The sequence below is a fragment of the Alexandromys fortis genome, unplaced genomic scaffold (genome assembly GCF_014885135.2).
Source record: "Alexandromys fortis isolate MF-2015 unplaced genomic scaffold, M_Fortis_MF-2015_v1.1 scaffold_45, whole genome shotgun sequence".
Classification (NCBI taxonomy): Eukaryota; Metazoa; Chordata; class Mammalia; order Rodentia; family Cricetidae; genus Alexandromys; species Alexandromys fortis.
Window position 1 is genome coordinate 10,112,591 of NW_026067926.1, and position 14,000 is coordinate 10,126,590.

The window sequence follows — 14,000 nt, forward strand, 5'->3', positions numbered from 1 at the left end:
CTACTCTGTTCTTGGCCAACTCCGTTCCTGTAGCTGTATGCAGATACTTCCAAGACATCTTCAGCTTCTATTTTGATGCACACATTTATTATTTGTAGAGCCCAAGGCCTGCCAGCTACTTCTGTCTGTGAAATCTGCAGTGTTTGAATTTTGACTTTGAAATTGATCTGTAAAGGAAGGAAAAGTGCTCTCTAGGAAAGTGATTCCTGATAGACAATCAGGAATCTGATTGATGCTGCTTGCTGATTTTTTTCAGTTTGTTTATTGATTAACCAGTCAATTGCTAAGAGCCTGTTAGGAACCAGCAAGATGCCCAGTTCTGTACTAAATCACCAAAGCACAGGCATTGTTCCTATAGACAAGAGTCTTCAGAGCAGTGCATGGCTAAAGAAGCCAGATACATGCATGACCGTGTGTCTTAGTTAGGGTTACTATTGCTTTGAAGAAACACCGTGACCTTGGCAACTATTATAAGGAAAACATTTCATTGAGAGGGCTTGCTTACAGTTTCAGAAGTTCAGTCCATTATCATCATGGCAGGGAAAAAGGCGGCATACGGGCAGATGTGGTGCTGGAGTAGCTGCGAGTCCTACATTTTGCAGGCAACAGGAAGTCAACTGTGACACTAGGCAGTATCCCGAGTATAGGAAACCTCGAAACCTGCCCCCACAATAACACACTTCCTCCAAAAAGGCCACACCTCCTAGTAGTGCCACTCCCTATGAGATTATGAGGACCAATTACATCCAAGCTACCACATTCCATTCCCTGGCTTCCATAAACTTGTAACAATATTATAATGCAAAATTTCAGAAGCCACATAGTCAATAACAGTCTCAAATTTGTTTCAAAGTCCAAAGTCTTTCCCGAGACTCATGCAATCTCCTAATTGTAAAATCAACATCAAAACCCAGATCACATACTTCCAACAAATGATGGCACAAGATATACATTACCATTCCAAAACGCAGGGAAGGGAGCATAGTGAGAAATACTGGACCAAAGCAAGACCGAAAGCCAGCTGAGCAAACTCCAGACTCTGCGTCTCCATGTCTGATGTTGAAATGCTCCTCAGATCTCCAATCCCATTCAGCTTTCTTGACTGCAACGCTCTTCTTTCTCTTGGGCTGGTTCCACACTCCCTGTTAGCAGCTCTCCTTGGCAGGTGTCCCATGACTCTGGCACCTCTAACATCTTGGGGTCTCCTTGACAGTCCAGGCTTCGACTTTACAGCTTCATGCAATTGCTTCTTTACTAGGCCTCCATTAGGGAGGCCCCTGACTCATGCCTGGCCCCCATTCAGGGACACCCCTGACACATGCCTGGCCTCAGCAGCCTTTATTCTAAAGCACCTTTCTTCTATCCTTAACTCTAATCCCAGAACCACATGGCTGAAGCTGCCAAGTTCTGCTACTTCCTGGGACTGGAACATGGTCCTTTTGTTCAATTATGTCTTCACCAGCTTTCTGTCTTTCACTGCCGTGGCTGTGCTGAAACTTGCTCTGCTGACCAGGCTGCCTTCAGACTTAGAGATCTGCCAGCCTCTGCCTTCCTAGTGCTGAGATTGAAGGTGTGTCCCTCCACACCCAGCTCTAAGTTTTTCTCTAGTTCCTTTTTACAAATTGGAAATTTAGCCACGTGGGATCCTAAAAATTTACATTTTGTAATTTGCCCTGCTTAGCTTGCTCCTTTTCATTATAAATCTTCATAAGCATGGACACTAGTAACCACAAGACAGAGTCTATACGAGGCTGTTTTGAGAGTTCCTCTGCCAATGGAATTAATTCAAAACTCTTCACTTTAGCAGAGTCTTTGAACACGGACAAAAGACAGCCACTTTCTTCACCAAAACATTACAGAAATGATCTCTAGGCAACATACTAAGATTCTTCTCTGAAACCTCTTGAATGAGCCCCTGACAGTTCAAATAACTCTTTGCACCTCTGTCTCCCATGCTCCTCTTAGTATGGCCCATTAGTAGTGGTTAAAGCTTTTTAAGTATTAAAGTCCGTTATTACTCTAAACAAACACATGGTCCAACCTATCACAACAATACTCCAGTCCCTAGTACCAACTTCTGTCTTAGAGTTACTATTGCTGTGAAGTGACACCATGACCACAACTCTTATAAGGAAAACATTTAATTGAGGGGGTTTGCTGATAGTTTATCATCATGGTGGGGAGCATGAAAGCATGCAGGCAGATATGGTACTGGAGAAAAAACTGAGATACATCTTGCAGGCAACAGGAAGTCATTTGTGATACTGAGCATAGAAATCCCCAAAGCCCTCCCCCACAGTGTCACACTTCCTCCAACAAGGCCATACCCATTCCAACAAAGCCACCCCTCCAAATGGTACCTCTGCCTAAGAGATTATGGGAGCCAATTACATTCAAACTACCACACTGGGTTGGCTGACAGTAGTTTGTACACCAGCCACAGTATGGGTGGTGTTTACAGTATGGAATGATGAAATGCTTATCTAGATCTTCCTGCCTCTGCCTTCCTAGTGCTGGGATTAAAGGTATGTGCCACCACCATCCTTCTCAGACTTCTATTCTCATTTCTTTTCTTGTCTGAGATACTACTTACATTTTTCCATTTTTTTCCCTCCCATTCACTGGTCTGTCCCCTCATCCACCAACTCAATGTATTCAACAGAACAGCATCAGGGAATCACTAACTCTATGTATTTACTGCGTGTTCTCTGTGTCGGGCATGTCCTGGACTCTGGAGCTATATTAATGAAGAGTCCTGTCCTTATGAAGTTACATTCAATCAATCAATGAATGAATAAGTATGAAATAGATACAAGCACCTTCAGAGAACAATAAAACAGGAAAGGGACAGTGGCAGAGTGTTTTGGAGGCTGGTGCAGTGGTTAGGGTAGCCCCAGTATTTTCCTGAGGGAGTGAGAACTGAGCAGGTGAGGAAGCAAGCTGTGCAGCAAGTGGGCAGAGGAGACACAGCCCTCCAAGTCTCCAGATATAACTATGCCTGCTCATTCAAGAAGACGGGAGCAGAGCAGAGGGAATCAGTGGGAAGAATTGTGGATGTCAGAGAGATGACAGAGAGCCAAACTGTGAAAGACCTTATAGGCCATTGTGAAGCTGAATTTGACTCTGGGCACAGAAGAAGGCTTTGAAGAATTAAAAACAAAGCAAAAAAGATGCTGGGCTTTGACAGGATCACTCTAGTCACTGTGTTGAAACTTGTCTGAGGAGGAGCAGCCTGTTAGAAAGAGGCTGAGCTCCTAGGATAAATCATGCTTGAATTGATGGTGGTTTGACCAGGTGTGTAGGAGTAGAGGTGCCAAGAAGTAGATTCTAGACATTTTCCTGATGGAGACCGTACATGGTTTGCTAATGGATTAGCTGCAGTACTTGAAAGGACTCTTATTAAGAATTGGCTTGAGGAACTGGAAAGATGGGAAGTATTTGTTAGCCAAGATCAGAATGGCCACTGAAGGCTGGAAATCCAGAGAATGACTAGGAGTTTGGTTTTGCACTTGTAAGACTGAGATAGCCTTTAACATCCAAATAAAAGCACATGCGAGTGTGAGTGTGTGTGTGTGTATGTGTGTGTGAGAGTGTTGTGTGAGTGTGTGTGAGAGTGTGTGTGAGTGTGTGTCTGTGAGTGTGTGTGTGTGTGTGTGTGAGAGAGAGAGAGAGAGAGAGACAGACAGACAGACAGACAGACCGAGAGAGAAAGAGTTTAGGAGGAAGGTACTTGCTTAGAGATACAAACTTTGGCATTATCAGCACACAGACACTATATATTTAATGCCACAGTATTGGATTTGGGATCAAGCTGATTTTGGATGTAGTATTTTGGAGATTATTAGTGTGCTCCTGAGTTGTTTCAGTACAATGTCAGGAGAAATTGAAATGGGACTAAGGAAGAACTGAGAGGAAAAAATGGAGAGAGACAGCGTTCTTGAGTTCTTTTAGAACATCAGAGTAAGTAGAGCCGTAGCTAGAGGAGGAGAGAGGTAGTAAGCCGTGGAAAATAGGCTCAGTGGACAAACAAGAAATCTCTGTGTCAGATTCAGAATTCACTAAACATGCACAGTGCAAGCAGAGTGTTGGGCTCAGAAACACCGGTGAGGCAGTGTGATGGTGGGAGCATGCAGAACGTCTCTTCTTGCTGTGTCTCATTGCCACATGCAATGGAAAGTCAGACCATCATCTCAGAGAGGGAAGTCAGGTATTTGATGAGTGTTGAAAGTATTCAAGGGCTGTCTAGGAGAGAGAGGTGTGGGCTGGGAGAAGGAGCTTATGCCGCTGTCAGGACAACACCAGAGACCAGTACAAAACTCACATTGTAAAGGTAAGGAGCGGAAGCAGGGAACTGCATTTTCTCTGCTCAAGTTCATCTGGGTGCCTGCCTGTCAGAGCAGGGAGGGAGTGACCCCATCTCCAGACCTCTAGTAAAGCAACTTTTAGAGAGGTGGAAGGTGGAGCAGAGGCCGGGGGAGGAGCATAGCAGTGAACCATGGAAGAATCCCAGGAGTGCAAAGAAAGTTAGGTTAGGAGAGGGCTCTACAGAACCAATAACCAGACTTTGGGCTCAACTTACATTTATTTAAGACATAAAAATAACACACACACACAAAACACAGATATTTTAATTTAATTTCAAAAAGCAACCACCTGTTCTTGTGAAAAGCACGTTTTCTGTATTTAAAGAAAATATACCATTTGATAGTTTATGTTGGTCTGAAAAGTTTAGAATAGCTGTAACACTAGGAAATCTGTAAAATGGGCCAATATTGTAGGCGAGTGTTCTATCTACACTTGCAATTTAAGGCAAAAATAATTCTATTATAATTATCCAAAATAAATGTAATACAGTATCCCCTGGGAATATTAGCATGAAATTAAATTTGTGCAACTGTATCCCAAATTTAAGAATCAAGAAGCATAGGTTTTTAGAATTTGAGAGGGAGCGGGGTTTTGTAGGTGCATCTACAGATACAGGAGTTTCTCCTGTCACTTGCTTTCTTCAGGAGATCAGATTCAACATAGGAATCATAGGACCTGGATTAATGTCAAGTCCAGGGTCAGTGCCAGCTCAGATAGGTGCTGCTGAGTTGTCAACTCATGTCTTCTCAGGAGCAGTAAACATTCAAGGGGTGGTTATGTTCGTTGAATGAAGTTATAACTATCTGTCTGTCTGTCTATCTATTTATCTATCTAGGTATGTGTTATAATCACGCAACATACGTTATATTAGTAAAGGGTTAAAGAATTAGGGGACACCCCATGGTGGCTGAAGGTCCCTAAATGTAAGCATACATTTCCAGGCGTCTTGGCCTTTCTCCTACAAAAAGAGAGTGGAGGTCTCTGCGAGGAAATGACACCATCCTGGGGTGTCCCTGACCAGCTGGCCCCAGTTTCCTGAGAGTGGGGTGCATAGAAAGTCTTGCTGATGTGGAAGGCCAATGAGAAGGCCGTTTGCCCAGGTGACAGGTGACTAAAAGCCTTGGTTCCAGCAGGTAGGAGGGCCTTCCAGAACACCTTGACCCCATTTTTACAAACATGAATACCACAGCTCAGCAAGAGCTTATAACAATGATACTTGAGGTGTATGTTGACTATAATCTGCTGCCCAAATTCACTGAGACTCATTTGATAAATTTTACATAGTTGAAAATGTCACCTCAGAGATAGTGTCTGAGCTTGGTGCAAGTTTAATTCTTGTGGGCAGGGTGAAAGGAGGCACACAGTGGCAGCTCTTCCTGCACAGGAGAGCACGACCTTCACAAGATCGGCTGGCTTGTTTGAGCTGGGGACACGGTATGAAGCCCTGTGTGTGATCTGTGAGTGATCTGGTGTGACTTGGCCTCTTCTGGGATGTAGCAGGAGCGGCATGCCTGGCGCATCTTATTATTAGGGTGCAAAGCTCACTGCTCTTTATTACCGCATCCTCCCACCCCGGCTCCATCCTCTGCCTCAGAAGCAGTGGCATCTGAGATGACTATTCTGGAAGGATCCTGGCCTGGCAAGTCCAGCTCCATCAAGTACACATTAGAACAGAGAAGGAAGGAAAGCTGCCAAATCTGACTATTTGCGACTTGCCAGGTCCTTTCCCATTTTTCTCTTTCATCTGTAGTCCTCAAACTAAGTTGAAGATGACACCAACCCTCTTAAGAGTATCATTACAATATGCCCGTTCCTCTTGACTATTTAAAAAAAAAAACACTCTCGTCTCTTTTAAAATGGTCTCACATGGACTGTTGTGGTCTTAACTGCAGCATTTGTGCCCGACCCAATGCCAAGTGTGATCTGAGCTTAGTGAAATTTGCCAAGTTGAAAGTTCTGCCTTTATGTTGGGAAGCTGTCAGCAGATTGCTGCGTTGTATTATTTAACCACCAGCCACAGCATCAGGACAGCCCAGGGATTCTTCCAAGGAAGGTTGTTGTCACTTCTGGCCCCTGACATGCTACAGAGGGCCTGGTTTGGGGAATGTGGGTTAGGAAGTCCCGATCTCATGTGAGAACCTATAAAGAATTCCCCCTCTTTCATTTTGTCTCTGAATCTATACAGGCAACAGCCTCAGATTCCCATCACCACAGGAACAGGTGTTGTGTATCCTGGTGCTATTACTATGGCTACGACCACACCATCACCTCAGATGACATCTGACTGCTCTAGCACCTCCGCCAGCCCAGAGCCCAGCCTCCCTGTCATCCAGAGCACGTATGGTATGAAGATGGACGGCGCAAGCCTGGCCGGGAACGACATGATTAATGGAGAGGATGAAATGGAAGCCTATGACGACTACGAAGATGATCCCAAATCAGACTATAGCAGCGAAAACGAGGCCCCAGAGCCTGTCAGTGCCAACTGAGGAGCTTTTGTTTGCTGAATTAGAACACTCTGACATTTCACCCCCTTTCCCCAACAACAACAAAGTTCTTAAAGAGCCCGCATGCATTTGTGGCTCCACCATACATCAGCAGAGTGGTCTTAATCGCTTCGTAACGTGTGAGACAGATTAAGTTTTCCTGAGTTTTCATAAACTTGAGTTTTTGTCGTTACCGTTACTGTTGTTGTTTATTTAGGTGAAGACGTATTAAATATGAGACACCGGGACTTGGAAACTTATCTCCGCCCATCGCCGTCTTTCAAGTCTTACATTTCTGTCTTACTATTTTTCTTTGGGATGTTGACAAAGGGTTTAAGTTACTGTTTTAGATGGGGTTAAACATTCTCACTCAGGTATGCTGTGCCGGCTACAGGTTGTGAATGTGTTTTTATTCTGAATCACTTTAGAGAACAACTGAGGATTTCGTATTGTGAGACCGGACAAGTCCACGGTGTGTGCGGCTGCATATAGAACATGTTCAAAAGGCCTCAGAATTCCATTTTTTTTTCCATGTGTAGAATTCAACTTTGAATGTGCCAAACTTTTTTCATAACTTTTGAATCTTAACTATTTTGAAAGTCTTACCGGAGACACTGCAAAGTCTTAGACAATCTTTGGCATCTTAAAATAAAATAGCAAACCACACTTTTTTTTTTCCCAGAAAATGGTGAAGTACTCAGGAATCTGGAGACAAGATATTGTAAGGAATGAGCAAGGCTGCCACAGTGCATGAACCCAATTGTGTTTGCCTCTTGACGTGCCATCAGTGTGTGGCGTGGGACGACACGCGTCAGAGCAGTCTCCACACCAGACACGACACGGTGGTCTCCCTGCCTGAGACTGCCTTTCACTACATCCATTCTCCCCTGCCTTTCACCCTGACATTCAATCTTAACACATTGTTCTCTTAAATAATTTATTCATTCCAGAATGTCAAGGGTCCACTTACTATTTATTTTAAAAATTATTGGTGGCATTAATTTAATAATTTTTCTTTTTTGTTTTGCCCTCCTTGCCCTTTCACCTATATTTTCCTGCTGGATACAAAAGATGTACATAGCAATCTCATGTCCCCAGAGCCCCTGGAAACATTTCTGAATTGATGCTAGTAAATGCATATGTTGTTGTTTTTAAAGATGAGTGTCTATCTGGGTCAAAGGTGTCTTACATGTAAACATGTATGCCCCTGTGAGTCGCTGTGAGCTCAGGTCTTTGCCTGGAGTTCCTCCTTCATTCAGTTTTCAGTGAACAGTAGAACCTGAGTTCCACTCAGCAGTGAAGGTCAGCAGCAGTCACCGCCAGTCAAGGAGCCTCTCACAGCCACTCTGAAGCCACACAGGGGTCTACAGTGGAGTGGAGCTGGCCTGCTGTCACTTTTACTGGGGGAGCTGGTCCTGACTGGCACATCCATGGAGATCTGTGCAAAATTTCCAGGATGTTAGAGGCCTCAACACAAAGACAAGGGCAAAGGGAAACCACGGGGAAGGGCAAGCATGAGAGAGCTGATAGCCAGTAGGACAGACAGATGGCTGCTGGGGTGGTCCACCCGCTCCGCTGGCAGACCTCATGTCTGAGAGGCTGCTCGGAGATGAGGTGATCTGCTCCAGAGACGTGCTGCTGGGCTGGGAGGCACAGGCTTCCTGTCCCATCTCCTCACTGCAGGTGGTTCTACTATGTTGTAACTTTGACCTTCCTGACGTAGGCCTGGTTGCTTACAGGAGCCTTACCCAGAGCCCTTCCTTGGGAGTGAGTCAGTGGACAGGGCAGCCCAGAATCTGAGCGTCAGGACAAAGAACAGCTCCATCAGGTTTTTTTTTTTTTTTTTTTTTTTTTTGAGCCATTTTGTCACTTGGAAGAAAGTAGTAAAACTTCATATTTATTTAAAGAGTGCTCCAGGCCATACCTACTAGCAATAAATAGGTCTAGCCAAGAGATGAGCAGCCCTGCCATTCGCTGTGAGTGCTCTCCATAGGCTGTTTAAGGTACTGATAGGAATGTTTTGTTCTTAATATTGATTGGGGAATGGAACTTTGTTATTGTACATTGATTTCATATGAGGAGGAGGTCACTTTTCAAAAACAAAATGAGTATTTATTATGTCTTACTGATTTCTTGGACTCTCTGTCTCTCCTCAATTCCTCCTCATGCTTCTTCCTTTCTCTTTGGCTTCTGCTCTCACTGGTAAGTTTGTTTTGTTTTTTTGTTTTTGTTTTTTAAATTGTGCTGTATAGGTAGAGTGTTATATGGCTAGCATTGTATTGTATGTAATTAATTTTGCACAAAGGCAAACATTTAGCATAGTAGTTAATTTTGTTTGTTTTTATGACCATGCCAAAATAATATTCTGGGCTGGTGGAGAACAAAGGACTGTTCTTTAGGATTGAAACTTGATTTGCTTAAAAAAGAGAGAAAAAACAAACAAACAAAAACCACACACACTCACAGATGCTGTTTCGTAAGTGTTACAAGCACTGGATATAAATGGTATTTTTATCACTGACTAATGTGAAGCTGGTATGGAAACTCCATGAACAAAAGTCATCTGTCTCGACTCGTGTGGGCTTGCCTCACAGTTGCCGGATCTGAGTCATTTTTATGTCTTGTTATTTCATTTATTTATGCAAAATACATGTGTGTAGGAACTTCGTGTCAGCTCCAACTCTGCCTCGGCACTGGGTCCAGTAACTTCTAGCCATATTCTCAAACACAAAGGTTGTCTGGGAATGACTGGGTGGGAACGTCTCTCATTGGCTCAGACAGTGATGCTGTATTCTAATCTAAATTTTGTGCGTACACAGTTTGTTCTATTTATTAGCCACATTTGGCTCTAAATATCCATGGGAACGAGAATGACAATCACAGAGATCGCTTACATCAGTGGGGCTTAAACAGAGTTTTTATGACTTCACCATCTCATTTTTAGAGTTTTCTAATTGTGTAAATATAACATAGAAATAGAATTTATTTTTGGTTCATGAGTTCCTAGTGACATATAAGTTATGTATCTTCTTTCTATTCTTTATCCGTATGTGTTGCTCCACACTAAAAGCTGGCCAGGCAGATTTAGTATGGACAGAGAGCTGTCAGCTCCAGTGAGGCAGTGTCCATCCTCGGCCAAGACAGCAGGACCCCTGCCTGGTTCTCATGCAGTCCCGAGCCCCCTGGTCCCCCACTAAGACCTCCCCCTTTTTCCTTATGGGAAGCCGAGGACTTTCTATAAAGAAAGAAGATCCTTGCACACACTCAGTTTCCAGCAGAGCTAGGAGAAAGTCAGGAGTTGCATTTTAGAGGTAAAAATCTGTCTGCGGTATTAGTATAAACCTCATGGTACCAGTCAAGGGGTTCTAAAGTCACCTTCCTGCAGCGTCCCCTCTTTTACACTAGCTTTAAATAATAACCCAGGTTTGTTTCCAGGAAAGAACTCCCAAGATCAGGATCATGCTTTCCTTCATCGCCTGGGAATAGTGGTATTGTCAGACAATCCTCTTTTTAGTGTACGGGCTCTATGGGATAGAAAGGGGACAGAGAGAGAGAAGGCCCATCCGTGAACACAAGACGCCTGGTTGGCAATTTCTCTTCATCATTGGCAAGTTCCAGGCCATGTTGTTTTTGCAAACACTCTCTCAGCCTTTCGGGTTTGCCTCGTTTGGTATTTGATACCTTCTATTCTGTCCTGGGCCTGAATCCCTTCGCCAAGGTCTTGACACAGACTCCTAGGCCATCTTCTAAATTCAGGTGTGGGCTCACAGAGCCCGCTTGTCAAATGCTGGCCTCCTCTGGACATCAGCCCCATGGGAGCCAGCAGTGCTAAAGAAGGGTGTGATCCCTTTAGAGCTGAGAGCAGGCTCGGGTAAAGCCTGCTTTTCTGGGGATGGGCACCTCCCTCAGAAGAAACATGGCCTGGTCACATGATCCACCCCGGAGGCTGTCCCTCTAGTCACTCCTTTTCGATAAGTTGACTTTCCCAGCTCCTTAGGGAAAGGAGCCAAGGATTCCTTCATAGTTTTGAGCCATAGAAGCCCTGTACCAAGTGCCAACAACAGCAGAGCTGTGTCCAGAGGAAGAGACTGAGATGATGGCGGGGTCTTCCTCGTTACCAACACAGTGACAGCATCGCCAGATGTATCCTTGCCTGGGGTCCACGATTCCTCCAAGGATGGGGCTGGCACGTCAGCTCCCTCTGAATGGATAATGACAGTGGTGACCTCACTGTCTCACTTGCACTGCATTTATTTAGGTCCTCTACCCCTGACACGGCTTCTTCGGAAGCAGCTATTTCTCCTGCCAATCACATTGCTTCTGACGCCACACATGCTTGCTCATGGCTCTGCACGTCAAAAATAGACTGAAAATCATGACATGCAAGCAAGGATCTCTTTTGTCCCCATCCCATCATTTCCAAGCACTTATAAACTGGCACCAGGGATGCTTGAGGGCAGAGATGGAGTAACTTGGCGCAGGATGAGAGTAAGGCTTCCTGCAGATTCCCTTCTGTAGACCAAGGAGCAGGAGGAAGGCAGTAGGTGATGTTCCTTGCTGGTGTCTTATTTCCACGGAAGAGCAGGCATAGAGCAGGGCTTCAGTGTGGGCACTCTTGGAGTCTGGGGATGTGCAAGCATTTGTCATTGCTACAGATTACAGGTCTGATAATGTGCATCCCCCGTTGTCTGTCACAAACATATGTGAAAATGCGCTCTCTCTCTCTCTCTCTCTCTCACTCACTCACTCACTCACTCACTCACTCACTCACTAAAGTCCTCTTGTATCCTCCTCCAGCCCGTAGCACATTAGGATACAAAATAGCTGAGCACTTGTTTTGGCTCATTCTTGTATTTGCCGTGTACCATTTTGAATCACCCTATCCAAGCCTCTAAGCTGTTACTACGTAACTTATCCTTACTGTAACTCTTTTCTTTGCCTACATTGTATTTGTTTGTGATGTATATTGTGAGATTGTATTCTATGTTAATTTAATCAGCACAATTCACTGACATGCTGGACTGACATGCTGGCTGCTGTTTTGAAGTGTAAAGCTTGTGTCGGGCTGTCCGGACAACTACAACTCTGTTGTCAAGGTACTGTGCATTAGTTCCCATAGCAACACTGTGGGTGTGGCCCTTTAAAACCAGGGACATTCAGCACACCCTCCAGCAAATTTTAAGTGCAGATTTTCTTTGTTGAAGTTCTATGAATACCACAGGTACCTACTTGGCCCTTGGCTGGTAACTATTTTGGGCAATTAGAAAAACAAACAAGCATTAAAAAACTAGTGTCTATTGCTGCTTTGAATATGTTTGAAAGTCTGAAAATGTAAATAGTTTATCAAAAAAAAATCTTGTACAGTCCAGTGTAAAGTTTTTAAATGACCTGAAGGGTTACCATCACAGCTTTCGCGCGCTCTCCTCTGGATAGTGGAAAAGAGAAGTTTGCTAAGGACTGAACGGAATGGGGACTTCGGATCGGAAGGCGTGGATCACTGCCCTTAGCTTGTCACATACACAGACCTCTTGGATCTTGTCGGACAGTATTGGCATGAGACAAACTCAGCATGGAACACCCTCCAGTGGAACTTCTGCAGGGCTTCTTCCCTGCTCTGCCTCACCATTAAGGGGAAAGATAAGATGGAAAGGCGTGCCATCTTTGTCTATCCTGGAATATGTTGGCACCTTAGCTACTTTCCCCTTCTTTGCACAAGGTGCTTTCCTGATGTGTTCGCCATGCCGTCCTTGGGTGATAATGTATATGCCATGATGGGCCCAGGCCCCCGGGGGAGTCTATAGGAACTGCCTATTTATGCTCATTTACCTCAAGACTGTCCTTACCCTAAACTAGCTGTCATCACTCCATCTTTTGTACTGCTGTTGACACTTACCAATTAAAGATAAATTTTGTTTTATGACATCTGCGTTTGGCTTAGTCTATGCCCCCAAACCCTTCCTCCACAGAGCACAGCAAGACCCAAACGTGGAGACACCTTCTGCCAGAGCCTGGAGGTCCCAAGCTTCCTCTGGTGGTGTCTGTCTGAACCCACCACAAGGGAGGGAGGCTGGGCTGAAAGTTTCCAAGCCCTTAGCTTGGGAAGACACGCCTGTGTCTCCTGGCCCACACGCGTCTGCAGCAAGACATGCTTGTGGGTTCTTCAAAGATGCGAGGGAAGGTCACTGCCTGTCTCCTGACTTCTTTTGGGGAGTGAATGAGCTGGAATAAATGGGAAGACCCTCCACATCAGCCCTTCCCCCACCAACACCCTCCCCCGAGTCCCCTCACCGGTCTCCTCCCTCACCCAGCTTTTCCAAGCATAGCATCTTATGGTACATGGGAGTGCTGACCTGGTGTCCCCTCAGTGACTCCTGCCTCCTGCAGGAAGCTCCCAGCTCCTTCCACAGTTGAGTCCCCCTAGAGGGAGTTTCTGCTCCCAGCAATGGTGGCTCTGCTGGCTGAGTCAGGTTTTCTCTTGTGTCAAACGGGATCATGGTCTCTACTTCTCAGGGTGCTGGAGCTTGGGGTGGGAGCAGCATGAGGTAGATGGCAAGTATAATATGGAATGCTGCGGGTCAGCACAGAACCTGACCAGGAGACGACCTGCCACATCCAAGCCCACGTCCGAGCCAGAGTGAATGTCGGGGCTGTCACCTACTGAGCCAAGTAAAGGACAAGGCCTATCTGAGGCTCTGACTCCCTCTCGCAAGCTGTTCTCACTCCCAGATCATCCTCCGCCACTGGTCCTCACAAAGCCCAGGCCTGCTCCCATGCTTTCCTGTAGTCTTTAGTCTTTCATGATGAGCGCTCCAACTCTCTTCCTCCCTTGACAGCCAAGCCTTCGCAGCCTCATCTTGTCCAGACATAAGGAACCCACAATTCCTTTCTGTGTCTCTCAACAGTCCTCTGGGCCATGTAGTTTTCCTTCTTTTGAGTTAAATCTCATCCTTCTATTTGGAAAATCCCCACTTACTTTTGTCACCAGGTTCTCGGGTCTTCCCCAGGTCCCAGTTTCGGGGCTTGTGCACAACACTTTGGAAGGCTATGTGTGCCTCAGTTTCCACATTGTGGCTATTGTTATCCTGTGTTTTTCTTTTTTTATTTTATTTTTTAATTAATTAATTTATTTATTAAAGATTTCTGTCTCTT

The 14,000-nt window shown here is 45.0% G+C and overlaps 1 protein-coding gene across 13 annotated transcripts in view; it reads left to right on the forward strand.

Annotated features, from left to right (window-relative positions):
- Positions 1-11,544, forward strand: part of Sox6 (SRY-box transcription factor 6) — a 550,414-nt gene extending 538,870 nt beyond the window's left edge. For all 13 annotated transcript variants that reach the window (XM_050143185.1, XM_050143186.1, XM_050143179.1 and 10 more), the window contains one exon: positions 6,551-11,544. In XM_050143185.1, coding sequence (XP_049999142.1) covers positions 6,551-6,854 — 304 coding nt within the window. In that variant the 3' untranslated portion in view covers positions 6,855-11,544. The remainder of the gene's footprint in view (positions 1-6,550) is intronic.
- Positions 11,545-14,000: the final 2,456 nt, after the last annotated feature.